Source organism: Ceratina calcarata, unplaced genomic scaffold (genome assembly GCF_001652005.2).
Source record: "Ceratina calcarata isolate Rehan_Ccalc_2016 unplaced genomic scaffold, ASM165200v1 scaffold21.2, whole genome shotgun sequence".
In the NCBI taxonomy this organism is placed as follows: domain Eukaryota; kingdom Metazoa; phylum Arthropoda; class Insecta; order Hymenoptera; family Apidae; genus Ceratina; species Ceratina calcarata.
In genome coordinates this window covers 1-19,539 of record NW_017142677.1, presented here as the reverse complement: position 1 = coordinate 19,539, position 19,539 = coordinate 1, and the positions used below count along the sequence as shown (strand labels likewise).

At 40.6% G+C, this 19,539-nt stretch overlaps 4 protein-coding genes across 7 annotated transcripts; 2 read left to right on the top strand and 2 right to left on the bottom strand.

The window, feature by feature from the left end:
- Positions 1-148: 148 nt before the first annotated feature.
- On the top strand, positions 149-11,764 carry LOC113463973 (dynein heavy chain 12, axonemal). The gene has a single exon (XM_026811306.1). The coding sequence runs from the start codon at positions 173-175 to the stop codon at positions 11,711-11,713; it is 11,541 nt and encodes a 3,846-aa protein (XP_026667107.1). The 5' UTR covers positions 149-172; the 3' UTR covers positions 11,714-11,764.
- Positions 11,765-11,909: 145 nt separating this feature from the next.
- LOC108622197 (NSFL1 cofactor p47) lies at positions 11,910-13,942 on the top strand. Of its 2 annotated transcripts, none has more exons than XM_018019909.2 (5): positions 11,910-12,166; positions 12,593-13,019; positions 13,090-13,378; positions 13,448-13,651; positions 13,730-13,942. In XM_018019909.2, exons 1-5 carry the CDS (start codon positions 12,065-12,067, stop codon positions 13,857-13,859), a joined length of 1,152 nt encoding a protein of 383 aa, XP_017875398.1. In that variant the 5' UTR covers positions 11,910-12,064; the 3' UTR covers positions 13,860-13,942. The 2 variants fall into 2 exon arrangements, with proteins under 2 accessions (XP_017875398.1, XP_017875399.1); XM_018019910.2 differs by lacking the exon at positions 11,910-12,166 and adding an exon at positions 12,228-12,455.
- A 130-nt stretch (positions 13,943-14,072) lies between these two features.
- Positions 14,073-15,885, bottom strand: LOC108622196 (uncharacterized). Of its 2 annotated transcripts, none has more exons than XM_018019906.2 (2): positions 15,716-15,885; positions 14,073-15,589 (listed from the first exon to the last, which is right to left on the bottom strand). In XM_018019906.2, the coding sequence occupies exon 2, from the start codon at positions 15,487-15,489 to the stop codon at positions 14,173-14,175; it is 1,317 nt and encodes a 438-aa protein (XP_017875395.1). In that variant the 5' UTR covers positions 15,490-15,589; positions 15,716-15,885; the 3' UTR covers positions 14,073-14,172. The 2 variants fall into 2 exon arrangements, with proteins under 2 accessions (XP_017875395.1, XP_017875396.1); XM_018019907.2 differs by having other exon boundaries at positions 15,669-15,716.
- A 92-nt stretch (positions 15,886-15,977) lies between these two features.
- CPSF2 (cleavage and polyadenylation specificity factor subunit 2) lies at positions 15,978-19,525 on the bottom strand. Of its 2 annotated transcripts, XM_018019888.2 has the most exons (9): positions 19,414-19,525; positions 18,588-18,784; positions 18,367-18,526; positions 17,925-18,276; positions 17,547-17,857; positions 17,214-17,473; positions 16,392-17,142; positions 16,189-16,326; positions 15,978-16,113 (listed from the first exon to the last, which is right to left on the bottom strand). In XM_018019888.2, exons 2-9 carry the CDS (start codon positions 18,734-18,736, stop codon positions 16,021-16,023), a joined length of 2,214 nt encoding a protein of 737 aa, XP_017875377.1. In that variant the 5' UTR covers positions 18,737-18,784; positions 19,414-19,525; the 3' UTR covers positions 15,978-16,020. The 2 variants fall into 2 exon arrangements, with proteins under 2 accessions (XP_017875377.1, XP_017875378.1); XM_018019889.2 differs by lacking the exons at positions 18,588-18,784; positions 19,414-19,525 and having other exon boundaries at positions 18,350-18,441.
- Between the last annotated feature and the right edge of the window lie 14 nt (positions 19,526-19,539).

The window sequence follows — 19,539 nt, the reverse complement described above, 5'->3', positions numbered from 1 at the left end:
TAATTACATTTGAATTCATGCCATTTGCTTTATCGAAGGGGAGTTTATGTCAGTGTTAGAATATCGATAAAACATCCCTTAACTACAGTTCAACCATCGTGTCAAAGTTCGAGTTAGTTAAGTGTTTGCAGAAAAGAATTCTCTGTTTTCGAAATTGGCGTGAAATATAGGTATGGCAAGTGCGCATCGATTGTTTCATTTGACTCCGATACAAAGCGAAATGAAAATGTATTTGAAGCATATTCATTTCAAAGAGTTCCCCACCGATTGGGAGGACAGGATCTTGAACTTGTTACCGAAGGAATATAAGAACAAGTATTCATCAATAATTGACTCGATACTAAGAGAAATAAGGGATATGTATATTAAAGACATGCAAAAGTTGTTGAATCAAATGGTATTATCAAATCCAGAAAGAAATGGGGAGCAATCTCTCGATTTCAATTCTGTAAACTATAAGCCTTTAGTTGAAAAGAGTTCTCAGTTCAAATTTTTAAGGCACTGTAAAATTTTAGGGAAGATATATTTCCTTCATTTGGAACCAATAAGATTCATTATAAGCAGAGCCCAACTTAAACTTCCAGCAGTTATCTGCAACTTTGAATATTATCGTAACCTCGGTCTCATGTCTTTAACCGATTTCCAAAACGTGGTTCATAGCGATATTAAAAAGGTATCATTATTAATAACTAATCAGTATTACGCTGAGGTATCCAGAACCGTGGCAGAGAGTAAAGTGTTAAGGAACCTTTCTAAGAGGAGATCGTCGAAAGTCATGTGCTGCGTGACGAACGTTTTCACACAGCAGATCGTAAATATTATGATAAGATCTATAGATCACATGCTGAATACCCTGAGGAACGAGTATCACTGTCCTCAAATTAAATTCGAACTTGTCATGAAAGATGGGAAACTGCTCCTCAGTCCTAGCATCGAGACGATACATTCTACTTATCACGATATAATTGAAAGGATCATGTCGATTGCCCAGGACTTGATCCCATTAGAAGAATGGCTTAATATAAAAACGAGTTCTACATACATGAAAATAAAATTGCCAGACTGCTACGTTGAAGAGTTCCACGAGAAGCTGGAAATTATTCTAGGCGATTTATTTGAACCTATAAACAATCACACGGCGAATATTATCGAAGAATTCTATCCCATCTGCGCGCCTTTAAGGAGGAGAACGATAATACTAACATCTGGGAGCGTAAAGTTTGACTTGTACCTCCAACATGTACAAAAGTACAAAAATTATTTAATAAAAGCGAATGCAATGGTGATGAATACTTATCACGTGGTAGGGAAATTAGAGCAACGTGAAGCTAAGAAAGCTCTAAAGAAAGAGTCCCATAACATCATAAACACTTTTCTAATTAAGCTTGTCAAATACCATCAAGAATTTAATCGATCGATTTGTGCAGATTTCGAGGAGTTAAAATCGAAAGCGTTAAACATCCCGAGTGACGCGAAGGCTCTGATCGAATTGACCGATTATATATCGTACGCATCGCGAGAACTGATCGGTGAATTAGAAGGCAGGATTCAAGACTCGATAAACATGTTGGCTGTATTGTTAGAAATATGTATTCTGCCCGAAAATCATATTCAACTGAACAAACAGACTGTCAACTGGCTGAGCGAGATCGAGCCAGTGTTTAGACAAAATAACGCGTTGTGCGAAGCGATGAAAAACGAGATCGAAGATGAGATGCAGAAGAGGATAAGTAATTTAAACCTTCAGGTGGACTATCTCGTTCCTCAGCTCAGCGTTTTAGACGAGATGGACGACATAAATAGAATAGATGACTACTTTGAATATTATAAAGGACTCCTTAAGCAAGTGAATCAGATTAACTGCGAGATGCAGAAGATCAACGAAGAGGAGACGTTGTTTAAATTTCCCGAAACTGAATTCCCGAACGTGATCGAAGTACACGAGATAATCGTATCTTTTTATGAACTTATTCATATAGTTTATCAGTGGAAGAAGGACAGCGTGGTGTGGTTGGACGGTCCCTTTGAATGGTTGAACGCTGGTACCATAGAGAGCAAGACGTTCGATTATTTCGATAAAATTACTGAGATGAGCAAGACGTTTCGTACAAGAATTAAGATGGACGTATCGGCGAATAAATGTTTCAAATTCTCTGGTATCGCGGATGATCCGGAACCGATGCAACAACCTACTCCGTTGAAACTTTGCTGGCAAGCTCTCAACGACATAAACGAGTTTAAACGGTATTTGCCTTTGGTCACGTGTATGTGCAATCCAGCTCTGCAGAAAAGGCACTGGGTAGAAATGTCTGAGATTTGCAATTTCGATCTTACGCCCAACGCCGGGACCAGTCTGAGAAAAATAATTTCGTTCAATTTGATGGACGATATCGAGAAGTATAAGTCTATCAGTATAGGCGCTAATAGAGAGTCGGAGTTACGACAGAAATTATCGAACATGATCAAGGAATGGGATAGAATTTCCTTTGACATTAGTTTCGACCACCAAACAGGGATGAACGTATTTTCCAGTTCTAACGATATAGAATTATTACTGGAAGACCATCTCGTAAAAATCGAAGAGATGAGGACTTCGAATTTTATCAGACAAATGGCTTCGACCATGACAAACTTCTTTGAATCTCTCACTAGAATCCAGGAAATTATTAATCAGTGGAATTACATACAAATGATCCTAAACTGTTTGAGCTCCGTTCTTAATTATCCTACCATAGAAGTATATTTAGGTGACGAATCTCTCTTATACGAAGAAGTAGAAAATAGCTTGAAATCTGTGCAAAATGGACTTTCGTTGAATCCTACTTTCGCGCAGATCGACGATGTTCATTTGTTAGAATCTTTATTCGATATCGTTGGAAAACTTGAGCATATAAATAAAGTAATAAAAGATTATATAGAAACCAAGAGGCTGCGTTTCCCGAGATTCTATTTTCTTTCTGACAAAGAAGTTCGTGAAGTACTATTCGAGTCCAATAATTTTCAGACACCGCATTTACAAAAATGTTTCGAGGGGATATTGAAAATAAAATGTAATAAAAGAACGTGTATTATTGTTGGCGATTGTAATGAGGAATTATATTTAGAAAAGGTGATCGATTCGTGTAGCTACCCTGAAGAGGACTGGTTGATACATTTGGAAAACGAGATGAAGAGCACTATGAAAAATAGCATTTCTGAGTGTCATCAAATTTTTAGCAACACGTTCGATTTAAGCAGTATTATAAATTTCCCAAGTATGTCAATCGTTTGCGCTCATCAACTTCATTGGACCACTGCGATACACAGGTGTCTCTCGTCGTTAGATTCTGAATCTCTGAGTTCTCTACATTCAAGCTATATCGATCATCTAAATAGTTTGACTGCTCAATTAAAAAATTACTCTACAAAAAGATTAAGGAACCTGTTAACGTCTTTGATCATCATAGTGATTCAACAGAGAGATGTTATTCAATTACTGTTGGAACAGAATAGTGCGCTTACGGATTTCGAGTGGGTCGCACAACTGCGATATTATTTATTAATGGATTACGTAAACGTGTCAATTTTTAATACGAACGTAAAATACGGGTACGAATACAGTTATTACAAACAACACATAATTCACACTCCTTTAACGAACAGATGCTTTCATGTTCTCATGCAAGCGTATAACTATCACCTGTACGGAGCTGTCGTAGGACCGTCTGCTACGGGAAAATCAGAGACTGTTAAGAGTTTAGCAAAGGCTATGGCAGTACAATTCCGATCTTTCAACTGTGCCAGCGTATCATCTTACGATCTCCTCTCTCAAATATTTCGCGGATTCATCACCTGTGGTACGTGGCTCTGTTTCGAAAATTTTGACGAACTACCCAGTGATCTGTTATCGAGAATCACTGAAGGTTTAACCACTACCTTTCAAGCCATAGCTAGGAAGTTGGGGAGAGTAACGCTGGAAGGTGTTTCATTAAAAATAAACCCAACCGGGCACATCAGTATTGTAACGAAGCTGGATCCATTTCGTTGTTCTAATATACCAGATAATTTGAAAGTTTTATTTAGAACGACGTCCATGATAATGCCAGACACTCGTAGGATCGTAGAAGTCGAGATCTCTGCTGGTGGCGTGATTAACTCCAAGTTATTAGCTTCGAAATTGATTACACTCTATGAGATATTGTCTGACCAATTGTGGTGCGAATCGTGCAATAATTTCAACATGTATTCTATAAAAGCGATTATCAGAAGTATGATTTATTTAAAGAGGAGCTGTCCAGAGGAAGATGAGAACGTATTACTATTACGTTCGCTGATTGATATTATTCTTCCGAGACTCTGTCGTGCTGATATACACATTTTTACAAGTGTAATGCGTAATGTTTTTCCGGATACTAATTTGTCGCCTCCTGATTATACGACGTTTTTAGAAACTCTCGAGGCAGTGTGTGAATCGAGATCTATTCGTAATCACGATTCTTTTAAGTTGAAAATCTTACAATTGTTTGAATTAGTCTACGTTTATCAATCTCTGGTAATCATCGGAAAACCCTTGGTAGGAAAAACAGAGATATTAAACGTTCTCCGAGCAGTTTTATCCTCTTTACACGAACAAGGCATTGAATTTGGTGTCAATATAGAATTAGAGAGAATATTCCCAAGTGCAATTGACACTGACCGTCTTTTCGGTCATTTTGATGAGAAAACTAATATTTGGAAGGACGGGGTTTGTTCTAAAGTATTTCGTTCCTTTTCTCAAAATAAGCTTCCTAGTAAAAAATGGATAATATTCGATGGACCTATGAAAAATACGTGGATCGACAATTTACATACGATCGTTGACAATAGTAAAACACTGCATTTAGCATCGGGCGAGAATATAAATACAGATTCTGTGTCTGTCATTTTCGAAACAATGAACATAGAAAATGTATCTCCAGCTATTGTGTCAGCCTGTGGTGTAATTTATGTGGAATCGGATTCCATCGATTGGAGATCGTACGTCGAAACTCATTTTTCTAGTAATAAAATGTACAATGGATACGAAGGACCATTGTTCGTGCTGTTCAATTGGGCAATGGAGCCTGCGTTGCAATTTTTGCGAAACAATTGTACCGCGGTTTTAGCCACGGATCGATTGCGTTGCGTAACGTCGACGCTGGATTTATTTGAAATGTATCTGAGCGATGCACTTACGGAGAACGGTGACGAAAAGGCAAAGACGAGTCATTTTTTAGTATGGGCACAGGCTGCTCTTATATTATCGATCACTTGGGGATTGGGTGGTAAACTGAACATAGATTCTCATGTTAAATTTAATTCTTTCTGTGTGTCATTTTGGGGTGGCAAAGAGTATCCGAAACCAGAAGTGATAAAAAACTTTGATGTGACGCTGCCTCACGAGGGTCTGATACAAGACAATTTTTATATCTTTAAGGGGGTTGGCAATTGGAAGTATTGGGGAAGCGTCGATATTCTGAAGAACGAACAAATATTAGACAGTCCTAATTATAACGAGATCTTCGTACCGACTGTTAACACTATAAAGTACAATCATTTATTATTGAAACACGTGAAACACAAAAGACCTTTCGTAATCTGTGGGGACACATCAATCGGGAAAACGATGCTCATAAGAAATTTCTTGAAAAATAAATTGCCTGAGGGGGTGCGCTACAATTTGTACAATTTTATTTTACTGAGCAAAGTCGTTACGACGCAGAAATTGTTCTTGTCGAGATTGAATAAGATAGAGAAGAAGCACTACGGTCCACCGAAAGGGCAGTTCTGTGTCAATTTTATAGACGATCTCAACATCCAGAGATACAACGATGAATCAGAAATAAACAGCATTTTCGAACTCCTTCGTCAGTATCATAACTGTGGCTACTTTTACGACGTCGATGAACCTGAGAAAGTTTATCTCCGCGATATAGTATTTTCGTTATCAATCGTCGAGAGTTCCGCGATTCAAGTGTGCCCCAGATTTCTCAGACACTTCAGCTTTTACACTATATACACGCCTACGACGGACAATATATTCAGAATATTTTCAAACGTGCTCTTTAACAATCTAAAAAGAAATTCCTTTACTGCCGACGTATTTAATACTGTGACTAACATGACCAATGCAACGATCGACGTGTACAATTCAGTGACCAAGACTTTGAGACCAGTTCCTGCCAAATTCCAATATTTGTTTAGTTTGAGAGATATGAGTAAAGCGATCGAAGGGTGCAGCCTCCTCTGCAAAGAGTCGGTAGAGACCAAAATTATATTCGTTCGCATCTGGGCTCACGAGATCTGGCGTGTCTTCGGTGACAGGATATTAGACGGCAACGATAAACAGTGGCTGTTCTCGCTGATCAGGGAAGTGAGTAAACGTCATTTCAAAGACTCGTTCGAAACGGTTTTCGACTACTTACCGAAATCTAAGAACGAGATCTCCAAAGACAGTTTCAACCATCTAATGTTCAGTAGTTTCATGAACGATAAAAATGGGAATGGGAGATACGAAGAGATCATTTCTATCGAGAAGTTAAAGAATAAAATCCTTTCCTGCCTAAACGAATACAATAACAATAATAAAAAACGAATTGACATCGTGACGTCGCAGTACGTCTTAGAATGTTTAATAAAAATCTCACGAATTTTAACTATACCCGGGGGCAATTTATTAATGATCGCTGGTATTGGATTCGGAAGGAAGTCATTGGCGAGCCTCGCTGCTTTCGTGCAGCACCAAGAACTGTTCGAACCACCCGTTCAATCGTATCGCGATTTTCACTTATGGAGAAAAGATCTAAAAACTGTCTTACGAAAATGTGGAGGGCTGAAACAAAATTTAATATTGTTCTTAAAAGACAAAGGAACAAAGGGTGACTTTCTCCACGATATCAGTTGCTTGTTAGCCACCGGGGAAATACCCGATCTATTCTCGGTCACAGAGAAATGCGAAATTATCGAAATGGTACGCCTGGACGCACAAGGTGGGAACAAGAACGAGGAGATAAGCAATCAGGCTGTAATGAGTTATTTCTTAGAACAGTGCAACAACAAACTACACATTATGATCTGTTTCAACGAGACCAACGCATCGCTCAGATCTAACTTACACAAGTACCCAGAATTAGTGAAGTATTGTACTATGAATTGGTACGAGATCTGGCCGATGGAGACTTTCGTACAAATCGGTTCGAGATACATTCAACAAGTGAATGTGAACGAAAACCTGAAAACGAACGTGACGAAAGCGTGCATAAAATTGCACAAACACATGGACGACGTGAGCACTGAATATTACAAGCAAGTGAAGATAAGAAATCATGTCACTCTGGCCGCGTTTCTGCATACGTTAAAATTGTACGTTCAACTGTTAGGCAAGAAGCAAAGAGACATTGTCACGATGAGGAACAGATATTTGGCAGGTTTAGACAAACTGGAATTGGCAGCTGGCCAGGTAGAGAAGATGAAGAATATATTGACGATGCTGAAACCGCAATTGGAATCGTCGGCGGAGAAGATGATGATCACTATGAGAGAAGTCGAGAGTGAAAACGTGAGCGTGGAAAAGGCGACGGCTCTGGTGCAACGAGAAAAGGAGATAGCGAATGAGAAAACGGAAATCGCTGGGAGATTGAAGACCGAGTGCGAAGCAGATTTAGCGGTGGCCATCCCGATCTTAGAAGACGCTGTAGGTGCGTTGAACACGTTGAAACCTACAGACATAACTCTTGTAAAAGCCATGAAGAACCCTCCGGATACTGTTAAACTGGTGATGGCTGCGATTTGCGTGATGCTCGACGTTCATCCGGACAAAGCCATCGACCCAGTCACAGGGAAGAAGTACATCGACTATTGGACCCCCAGCAAACGTATCCTCAGCGACATGAACTTCTTACAAACGTTGAAAGATTACGACAAGGACGATATACCGTCTAACGTCGTGCAAGTCGTTAAAAAGACGTACATATCGGACAGCAGTTTTAAACCACACATCGTTGCCAAAGCGTCGAGCGCCGCGGAAGGTCTTTGCAAGTGGGTAAGGGCGATGGTGTCTTACGACGAGGTAGCGAAAGCCGTTGCACCTAAGAAAGAAAAATTACTGATAGCTCAGAAGGAGTGTAACGAAGCTGAAGCGTTTCTGAAGGAGAAACAGGAGACTCTCGATGCGTTGAACGCTAAGCTCGAGGCGTTGAACAGCAGCTTGCGAGAGACGCAGCAGCAGAAGATCGAATTGGAGAGAGAAGTGGAAGATTGTACCGTGAAACTTCGTAAGGCGGAGAATCTGATGGCCAGTTTGGGAGGAGAAAAGGATCGGTGGGCACAGTCTGCGGGGAATCTTAAAAAGGATTATGACAATCTCGTGGGAGACATGATACTGACTTGTGGAGTCATTAGTTATGCAGGATCCTATAACGTTCTGTTTCGTAATAAGATCTCGATGCAGTGGAAAAATTACGTAGACGAATTGAAGATACCTCGTAGCAAAGAGTTCGATTTTTCAGATATACTCGGAGAAGCGAACGATATTAACTATTGGCACTTTTCGGGTTTGCCGAAGAATTCTTCTTCGGTTGAGAACGCGATTATTATGAATAATTCCGAGTTATGGCCTCTGCTGATTGACTCACAGAATGAAGCGAATCAGTGGATCAGGAGAATTGAAAAAAAGAATGATCTGAAGATCGTGAAGCTCACTGATTCCAATTGTTTATCGATAATTGAATTTAATGCTGAACACGGTATTCCTACGCTGATCGAAAATGTTCGGGAAGAATTAGAAATGTCGTTAGATCCATTTCTGTTGAAAAATATTTACAACGACGGGAAGTGTTTTTATTTGGACACCGGCTCGAACGTTATAAAATATTCATTTGATTTTCGCTTATACATCACGTCACAATTGCTGAATCCCCAATTTTCATGCGAGACATTCAGCAAGCTGACGATAATCGATTTCTCGATTCCGAACGAGGCTCTTCAAGATAAGTTATTGGATTTTATTGTCTCGAAGGAGAAGCCAGAACTTCAAGAGAAGTTCGAGGCTTTATTCATGGAGAATGCCAACAATAAAAAGATATTGAGACAACAGGAAGACATTGTTTTAGGCATCTTATCGTCGACAACGACGAACATTCTCGAGGACGAAGTTGCCATAAGAAGTTTGGACAATTCAAAGACTCTTTCGTTGAACATAATTAAGAAACAAGAAGCAACGAAACAAACGTCTTTAGAAATAAATCAATTTCGATACTCTTACGTGCAGTTCGTTAAATACTGTGCAGATTTATTCAACGTAGTAAACTCTCTGTCCAATATAAATCACATGTATCGGTTCTCTTTCTCGTGGTTCATGCAATTATACAGAATATCGATCGAAACGTCGAATAAAAGCGCTGTTTTGGAAAAGCGTCTGAAATTCTTGAAGCGTTCCTTCACTCAAAATCTCCACTCGAGCATCTGCAGATCGTTATCAGAAAAGCACAAGGTGCTGTACTCGTTCCTATTGTGCTCGAAGATCTTGTTGAACGAGCATCAAACGACCGAGGAAGAGATCAACTATTTTATGGCACCAGACTTAACTGGCACCGAGACGGTTCCAAATTATCCGTGCAATTGGCTTCCAACTAATACTTGGATAAATATTTGCCATCTTAGCGAGACACTACCTGAGTTTCACGATCTAGCTAACGATTTCTGTTCCAACAGTAAAGCTTGGGAACACTATCACACTTCTGAACCACTCGAAGATCACTCGATGCCAGAACCCTGGCTTAATGAATTATCTTCGTTCCAAAAACTCATCATTATAAAAATTTTGCGACCCGACGAAGTTTTATCGAAAGTAATACAATTAATAGAGGACGTGTTAGGGAATGTACGAAACTCTCCAAGGATTAAAATATCTGAATCGTACGCTGAATCCAGTTGCCTAACTCCAATTCTATTTATTTTACCCTCGCGCTTAACGCCGTTGTCTTTGATCCTTTCCTACGCGAAAGCTAAGGGGTATTCATCAAAATTCGTGTCTCTGTCTATGAGCAAAGGGCACGAAAGAAACGCTGAACTTCTTATACAGAAAGCTGTCAAAGAAGGCAGCTGGGTATTCTTGCAAAATTGTCACTTGATGCCAGACTGGTTGATTCGCCTTGAGAAAGTCTGCGAAGACTTCGCTACCGGTAACGTCCCTCTAGATTTTCGATTATGGTTGTCCAGTTATCCGATCAAAGAATTTCCAATCAGTATTCTCCAAAGCAGTATAAAGATAATGCAAGATCGTCCTTTGGACGTTAAAGAGACGCTGTTGAACATTTATCAGTCCGAGCCTATAATTGACAAAGAATTCTTCGAAGGTTGTCCAGGCAACGACAAAGCATTCTCGAAACTCCTCTTTGGGATATGTTTGTTTCACGTAATCGTGGAAGAGAGAAAAAATTTCGGGATTCGGGGATGGAGTACGCCATATAAATTCGATCACGTCGATCTTCAAACATCCGTTTTGCAACTACAAACTTTCATAAATGATACTGATCGTGTACCCTATCACATTTTGTCACATCTGATCGGGGAATGTAATTACGGTGGGAAAATCGAAGATAGGTGCGACGCTAAGTGCTTGAAACATCTTCTAAGTGATTATTGCAATTCTAACATAGTCGAGAGCGATCGTTACACGTTTTCCAATGATATAGAAGAGATGATACCACAGAGATGTGAATATGATTACGTAATCGAACACATTAAAAGGATTCCACCGAGTTTGTCTCCTGAAGTTTTCGGATCTGACAAAAATGGTCTCGTCATCCGAAACGCTACGATAGCTACTGAATTTTTGTCTTCCTTCGCGTCTATAAATACCAGTAAACAATTAGGACACGTAGAACTGCAACAAGATCTGATAATAATTATAATCGATGGCATCAACGAAAAGTTGTATCAATCGACGGGGATTGACGACTTTGAAAAATGTACTTCTACGCTGGGAGAGCCGTTGCAAAGAGTTCTCGTTCGCGAAATTAAATCGTTAAAACGTACTTTGGAGATCGTTACACAGACGTTGAATAATTTAAAATCAGCATTGAACGGTTCTATTCATTTCACGGATTCACTGAAAGAGTTGGCAGAAGAAATCTACCAGAAAAGAGTTCCAAGCATTTGGAAAGAAGTAGAAACGAATATCGTTACTGAGAACCTGACGCGATACGTTGAGAATTTGGTAAAGCGAGCGAATTTCTTAAAAAATTGGACGGATCAGGGATGCTCGAGAGTAGTTCGCTTCGACGCGCTGTTCCACTGTAAAATGTTCATCTCCGCGATACTATTGACGTTCTCCGAAAAATATAACACGTCTGTCGAGCAGACGTTCTTGAATTTCCAAGTAATGACAGAGGATGAGATTGACGAAGACACAGATGGATATTTAATTCAAGGGCTACACTTGAGCGGTGCCCGCTGGGATCTCGAGAACAAAATACTGATTGAGAATTGCACGAACGAAACGTGGCAAGAAATGCCACCGATACGTCTCAAGTATTCGCGGAACAAAGAGGAGGCAGACAATGTCTATCGTTGCCCTATTTTCGCAGCTACCGTTCGACGAAGAAATGTCAGAACTTGTACAAAAAATTATATAATTAGCGTGCCTTTGAGAACCAGATTGCCTGAGAGTCATTGGATAAAACGTGGCACGGCTTTATTTTCCCACGTACCATAATCTTCAAACCGATTTAACAACTCCTCTCACGTAACGTAATGAAACATTTTCTAATTGACAAGTCGAAATAAGTGGAATTACGTGAAAGCGTTGGAATGGGAAAATTGTGACCAGTAGCTGCGCGTTCAAACCTCTCGCGGATTCGCGTTGATGTCTATATGTATCCGGTTCAGTTCCACGCGAATGGAAGGGACGGCAGGTAAATTGAAGAGATTGACGTAAAGTTGAACAACCGGACAAAAGAAATTATCGGGACAAACGAGTTTTTTTCTGCACGAACATAAATACAGGAAGCAAAAAGGAGCTACGTAAGGACTGACCGCCGTCGCGAGGGTTTCTCAGTTGCTATCAATGGCGAACCACGATGAGTTGGTCTCGCAATTCATAGAAACGACCGGAGTCGAGCCCGAGGAGGCGCAATTCTATCTTGAATTGTCCGGCTGGCAGCTCGAGGTGAGACAGCAGATATCGTTAATACGTTCTTTCGCAAGCGTCGATCGTAATTGCCTGTGCTCACTGCAATTTCATTCGTATCACTTCGACACGAGCGTTATAACCTAAGGTCGTGCGAACGTTGACACCGTTACAACGCTTAATTGAATGACTCTGACGTTTTGAACGAGGCTGTATCATTCCTCCGAGCTAAGGGTTTGCCTTGACGAACGTATAAACGCGCAGCGCTGATGTTTCGATCCAAATTGTTCGACGTTTTATTTTGGGAATATTCTCAATGACAGTATAGGTGCCTAAAAATACGATCAGTTGTAAAACTAATTGCTTGCACGTCGTTGCTTCCCGCTGATACAATTTATCTTTAAGTATCTCTTTATCTCCACTCTCTGGATGTATCTGTCAATTATTTATCGTCGTCTTGTTCAGGTTGCTCTCGACACGTTTTACCATCCTCTCGCTTTACCTTCTAATGACCCCACTGAAGGCGCAACGTCGGAAGAGGATCGTGCCAATATTGCTGAGAAGAGTGCGAGAGGCGTGAACCCGTCAGAGATGGAAGGGAAATCATCTAAGGATAAGGGAAAGCCGAAGGCTAAGTTCGCGGTACTCAGTGATTTCAAAGATAGAGAGAGCAGTCCCGAGGAGGAGGAAGGACAGGCGTTCTATGCCGGCGGTTCGAAACACACTGGACAGCAAATTCTGGGGCCGGGGAAGAAGAAGGATATCGTTAGCGATATGTTCAAATCATGTCAAAGACAATCGATCGCAGAACAAAAACCAAGTGGGCAGCAGAGACCAAACACCTTCAGTGGTACTGGTTACAAGTTAGGTCAAACTAGTTCCGATACTGAAAGTACGTTATCGAGTCACTACTGCGTACGTCGTGAGAGGCGTGTCGCATTAAATATTTCTCTTGTTATCAGTTGTGAACGCTTCCTCGTCTAATCACCAACAAACGAATTCTGGACTGATCACGTTAAAATTGTGGAAGGATGGGTTCACTATCAACGATTCCGAATTACGGCTTTACACCGATCCGGAGAACAGAGAGTTCTTGGAGACTATAAAACGTGGCGAGATACCGGCGGAGATCCGGCAGGAGATTCAAGGTACCGAGGCGCGCCTCGACATGGAAGACCACCGTCACGAAACGTACGTTCCTCCGAAAGTCAAAGTGAAAGCCTTCACTGGAAAAGGACATATGTTGGGCAGGTACGTGTGTACTCTACAGAAAGATGACCTTCTTTTGGTACATATTAAACGCAGTTGTTTTTAATTCAGCCCTTCGCCGGCTACGGTTGGCATGACGATGCCGACGGATCTCGCGGACCAAACTGCGAACGAGGCCCAAGCGAAACAAAAGTTAAACTTAGACGAATCGAAGCCTGTTACAACGTTACAAATTCGTCTCGCCGACGGTAGCAGTGTTAAAGCTCAATTTAATTTAACTCATACAATGAACGACCTGAGGCAGTACATAATAACGTATCCTTTTTCGATCATCGACGTCTTACTAAAATATATAAAATTTGTGTTCGATTGTTCCTTAATCGTAATCAACAGTATGAGACCTCAGTACGCTATGAGAGAGTTCAGTTTATTAACGATGTACCCTACGAAGGAGCTTACAGAGGACAAAACTATCGAAGAAGCTGGTTTACAGAACACAACAATAATTCAACGACTGAAATAAAATCTCTTTTCTAGATTCTTACTAAGCAATGTATCGATTAGACGATTCTTAAATATACATTGAAATATTTGAAAGTAACAATTTCCAGACAGTTTCAATGATTCACTGGCACTCGTTATTAAGTTTAATCACGATTTCTTTTGTTCTTTAATATCGTTTCCGCTAAGGTAAGAAAAATGCATCACGAAATCAAGTGAAATTACGAAACCTTTGTAAAGTTTGCAAATAAAATCGTTCTCACTTTATATTTATACAAATTGTATTACAATGTTACCTTCTTATATCTACGGACAAAAACCCTCGGTCCTGATGATCATCGAGCGTTTAGTAACAATTTATTCTCCTTCGCGAACGTTCGAAACATTTGCGAACTCTGTATATCCTCGACGAACCTAGCGATTGACTTATCTTCAACCCCTGTTTCCGTATAAAACTGATTTCCACGGCAATACGTATAATGATTCACCGTGGCTAAATCTTTCCCAATGTCTCTCGTAAAAATATTTTTTCTCGACAATACTTCGTGAGTGTTATAAATGTAAATCGGTTGATTGTCAGGAACGTTTGGATAGTAGGTGAACTTCTTAAATATCGTGTAACTTACATTTTTAACGGCCGGACTGTCCGTCTGTTGAGTACAAAAGGTCGACGAACTTAATTTATAACGCTCTGCTTTCAGTCTCGATTTCTTATAATCTTTCATTAAGTCTGTGAGAGTGTGGTGATACTTTAAAACTATGTATTCCTCCCAAGATATCGCAACGACGTACATCACTTTGTTGTACGTACGATAGAGGCAATCTGCTTGTATAAGATCTCTTATTATAGAAGAATCAAGTCCAAGGAAAGGGAAATTCCACGGTAGAACCGTGTACGTAAACTTCCAATAGGGACTCTGAGATCTCGACAGTTCCCTGAACCTGCTATTGAAATCGTTCGGAATACCGAAGTCGTATACTATAAAATTGTCGACACCGATCAGATCGTGGAAGTTTATGAAACTGATCATCTGCGAGAGTTGCATAGATCTTATCGTCGGTGGTATTATACAGATCGCAGCATTGGTATAATCTAAACTTTGCGGTTGAGTCTTAAGTGGCAGGATCGGTGTAGCATCATACTCGAATTGATTCGAATCGAATTCAGTCAGGAACATTACCCCTACGGGTATTTCGTTTCGCGTGTACGCACAATAGAAATGATACCCCCTGTGATCGAAATTCTTATCAACGTTTGTACCGTTGTCAATAGGAATCGAACTAAAGCTTCCTAAGATTGGCACAGTGTTTTCAAATAACACTGCACACTGTACATCTTTGATGACGTTCAGCGAAGCAAGACCTACTGCCTGGATCTCCTTGTCCCTTATATTATACGCGGAATAAACATACAAATCGTTCTCCAGTCTTTGCCAGGAGGACGTCGGCTCCTCGAGCCTCACGCTAAACTTGCTAAATATTGACACGTTGTCTGTACAATTCGTCTCGGCGCTCCTTTGGTTCGGCTTGCCGAAGTAATTGAAAACTTCTAAAACGTATCTCAACTTATTGTACTCGTGCCTGTAGAATAATAAAGACACGAGGCTCACGAGCGCGGTCACTAGCAGCGCGGCTTGGTAGTATTTTTTCATATTTTCGAAATATTTACGTAATCACTAGCCGAATGTGTATGTACGTAACTGATATGCAACGATTTATTGTTCGCCGACTATCCCACGCATACGTGGAATTCTGCAACAGAAATTTCGTTCGATCATTTATCAGAAATCGTTTTACACACGTTCCGAAATCGTTTATCGAGAAACTTTACTCTGTACACGTTGTACACCGTACATGATCGTTTACTGCGAAACTAACCTGACTACTTTTCCCTGCAGTGCATGTCACATCATATGTGTCAGACGTCACACCTGAACTGAATCTTTCTATGCAGGTTACACACGTTTATGGAAAACTCGATTACTAATTAAACCATCTCTATGAATTAAACACGACGCGTATGACACTAAAAAAATTGATGATTTAATTATTAAACAATAAGTCGAGTGTTTCGCAATGAAAATAATTGAGAACGCGGGAGGATACAGGATGGCGCTGGTTCGAATGAAAAACACAGTCGATTTTTATATTAAATTTAGATTTGTCAGTAGAAAGAATAGAATCTATACAATCGCATACTGTTCGTATAACAATTCGCGTACCCTGTAATAATCTTCAGACAGGCAGCCTTCCAATATCACTTTCCCAGCCTCGTGCTAGAACATTGAACGTCAGATTATAACACGATAGGTTAATTATATGTCGAGAGACTTATTCAACGAGGTACAAACCCTTCTAACGGCAATGGTATTGTTACAACACCACAAAACCCCTCCACTGAATTCCGAAGAAATGTTGCTTTTGTTCAGAATCTGTTTGAAATCGGATAGTTTCAGCTCGTTTATAAACGTCGTCTGATGTCCAGGTACCTGTTACAAACGTTCGGACGTATTTGTATTTACAAATACGGGAATCGAAGTTTCGTATAGAGTACCTCATTTATCGGGAGCGGTTCCAAAGTAAGGATCTTGTCGCTTTGATTTATAACGTCGTCCGTTCCTGTATTAGCGACGGCATCTCGGCAGACTTGATCGCGAGCAGTTATCATTGCATCGACCCATGCCACCTCTGAATCGCCTTTCCCCTTCGAGAAGTTCAAGCCGCTGACAAGAGCGTCGGTCAGTCGGACTTGATATATGTGCGTCTCCGTCGTAGCGTCCAACGTCTCTCCTCTGCCTGGAATGAACACTCGAGCACCCGCGCTCTGAGCCTGCTGAGCCAGGACCTCGGTGTCCATCGGAGACCCTCTGACTAGCACGACTCTTCGAGGTCTCAATTGCGCTAAAATCTTCTGTAACGATTCCCCGTCGGATCTGCCCTCGAAATCTATGTACGTGACCGACGCATTCACCGTCATCGTGCGCGTAACTTGAATGCACTTGGTCGGAATGTCGTTGGCCACTTCCGGATGATGGGCCGCGTCCTCTTGCTTCAATTCCAGATTCTCTTTGTTATCGTCTACTTCTGGTACAGTCTCAGCGATCTTGTAATCTTCCGGTCTTATTATCTCCCCGTATTCGTCGATCTTTATCTTTTCCTCTACGAACGGGAACATGGGGTGTTGCTTCTTGCTTTGTTTAAAGAAGCCCGGTTTACTTTCTTGTTTCACTAGTAAATCGTGTTTCCCCCTCCCGGTGCCGACTTCGATTTCATCTTCCGACTCCGAGCTCACGTCGGCGGTCTCCCTGAAACGTAACGAGGTGATTACCAGTTAGTGACTAGTAGCAAGCAATTTTACTGTAACCGGAGTATGTACATTTGTTCCTGTTTCATTTGTTCTTGTTTCAGTTTCTCCTTTCTCTGATATTCCTCCAATTCAAGTCCTTCCAACTTGATCCTTCGTCTTACTTCCAGCGTAATGTTCCTGTTACCACCTTTCTCTACCAAATCTCTTGCCAGCGTTCCTGGCGACGTTCTACTCGTTATAATAATACTGTTCTGCGGATTGCCGCACCACTGTAGAAACAACTCCCTCGAGAAACCGCATTCCATGTCCGGAGTGCTCGCGAGCACGACCTGAAACATTCGTACACACGAGGTAGCTTTAATAATACTCGACGCGATATTCGCGAATTTCACTCGTTCGCACCTTTGGACTAGGAACTTGATTCAACTCTGCCATGCTATGGCACAACTGTAGATGTTTGAACTGGAACGGATTGTTTCTAGCCCCCTCGAAGCTTCGCATTAATTTGTCGCTCATCCATTCTATCTGGGACTTGGCGAACTCGACCACGTTGTAACTGACGTTGTTCAAAAGAGCCAGGGAATACGCGAGTAAGCCGGATTCCTTATTGCGCCACAGCTGGTCCAGCATGTGTGCTAATTCAAGCACGCGACCCGCCGTGTCTACGCTGACTAAAACGTTCCCACCTCCGCGTAGCGTTTGTAAAATGTTCGCTGGAAATTACTGAGATTTAAAACGTCGTTTGTGGACAGCAGTTTAAGAGAGTACGTTTCCGCATACTCATTAGCTTCTCGTCCCTGGTCCTGCGTCTTGCTTGTTGATACGTTGCGTTGAAAGCGTCCGTTATCAACAAGGACGGTCGTTGCAATCGTTCCAATTCACAACCGTTCAAGTGTCTCTCCTTTTTGTGATTAAAATCGACGGCGTATATTATGTCCTCCTCCCCGATTTTCACTATCTTCCAAATGGTTCCTCCGATCATGTGGCCAGCTGGCAAAGGCGTCAGAGTAACTCCGTATCCTTTCCCTTTCATCGATATACTTTGATTGTATTTCAATTGTACTATTTTATCAAACGCTGCGTCAACGTCGTCAAGTGTAAAGAGATCGAAATCCTCCATATTATGACGGGACTATGATAAAGAAAAAATCCTTCTTGATTACCCTTCATGATACCAGTGAACGTGAAGAAGTAGTAATCAATACTTTTTCATTGATGATACCTGGTACATATCATACATAAACATCTGCCCCATTTTATATACAGGGATGGTGGCGTATATGGGACAGTTCAAACCACATTTTCCAACTAGATATGGCAAGGCACCCAAGTGCAATGGATCTGGGTATGACAAAAGTACTGCGTCTATTTGATGTACGTGCCTGAAATGAAAATCGATTATACTCTTGTCCTGCCTGTTTGAACGAACACAGTCTTTACTACCGTTTCAATTCCTTAATGAATTCCTGGTCAAAATTCTCGTCCCATCCACAGTCGAGCAAAATCCTTAATTCGTCAACTTGTAATATGTAGCATGGGGGAGACTCGTCCATAGCCCCCGAAACAGCGTGAAGTTTTATAATCGAAGTCATTGCTACCGATTATATCTCCACTCAAAAATATGTATGTACAAGCAGTATCTAAAAACGTGTCAAGACAATTGTTCCTCTATTAATTACTACGAAATCAACTGGAGTTAACCTCAAATCATGACACAAGAAATTATCAATAAATTCATAATTCTCATAAAAGGTGTTCCGGGAAATAATCTATTCCGTTACAAAACTGATTCAGCTGCTTTTCGATAATATAGAATTGTCTGAAAATAACATTGTGAAATGTTTCTTTGCGTTTGCAGGACAATCAACAAACGGTGATATAGAATTTTGGCAAACTCGACGGTTCTTCGCGGTCATTCGCGGTAAATGAAAGACGAAGGATTACGTTATTCTGGTTATATGTTTTGATTACTCGTGGCACGATTTTAGAAATAATATGTAACTACGTTGTTATTGGAATCTATTGAATCAGAAAGGGATATAATAAAAATAAGCATTTTGTTAGAAAATATTGTGATCCATATATTATATAATCGACAATAGAATAAGTAAATTAGAAAGAATAAATTGGATCCTTATTATTTTTTATCTATTTCGACGAAGATTCTTGCATGGCGTGTTATATTCATAAAGATTTCGAATATGTATACACATATATCACATATGTAGTAATGTAGTACTGTACATATAATCATACATGTTACACATACCTTTGACTATATACATATACATGGACTGCTAGTCCGCCAGAAGAATCGTTGCTAACATCAGGATCAGGGCAGTGCAGTGATGTAAGATTTGCGGAATTTCGATCGCCGCGCGTATGGTGAGGAAAA

Coding starts and splice junctions, on each gene's coding strand:
- LOC108622196 (XM_018019906.2), bottom strand. CDS start 15,489: ATGAAAAAATACTACCAAGCCGCGCTGCTAGTGACCGCGCTCGTGAGC.
- CPSF2 (XM_018019888.2), bottom strand. CDS start 18,736: ATGACTTCGATTATAAAACTTCACGCTGTTTCGGGGGCTATGGACGAG. Junction 18,527..18,587: donor TTCATTAAGGAATTGAAACG/GTAGTAAAGACT, acceptor TTTTCATTTCAG/GCACGTACATCAAATAGACG. Junction 17,858..17,924: donor CAGGGACGAGAAGCTAATGA/GTATGCGGAAAC, acceptor AGTAATTTCCAG/CGAACATTTTACAAACGCTA.
- LOC113463973 (XM_026811306.1), top strand. CDS start 173: ATGGCAAGTGCGCATCGATTGTTTCATTTGACTCCGATACAAAGCGAA.
- LOC108622197 (XM_018019909.2), top strand. CDS start 12,065: ATGGCGAACCACGATGAGTTGGTCTCGCAATTCATAGAAACGACCGGA. Junction 13,020..13,089: donor AACTAGTTCCGATACTGAAA/GTACGTTATCGA, acceptor TCTTGTTATCAG/TTGTGAACGCTTCCTCGTCT. Junction 13,379..13,447: donor AAAGGACATATGTTGGGCAG/GTACGTGTGTAC, acceptor TTTTTAATTCAG/CCCTTCGCCGGCTACGGTTG.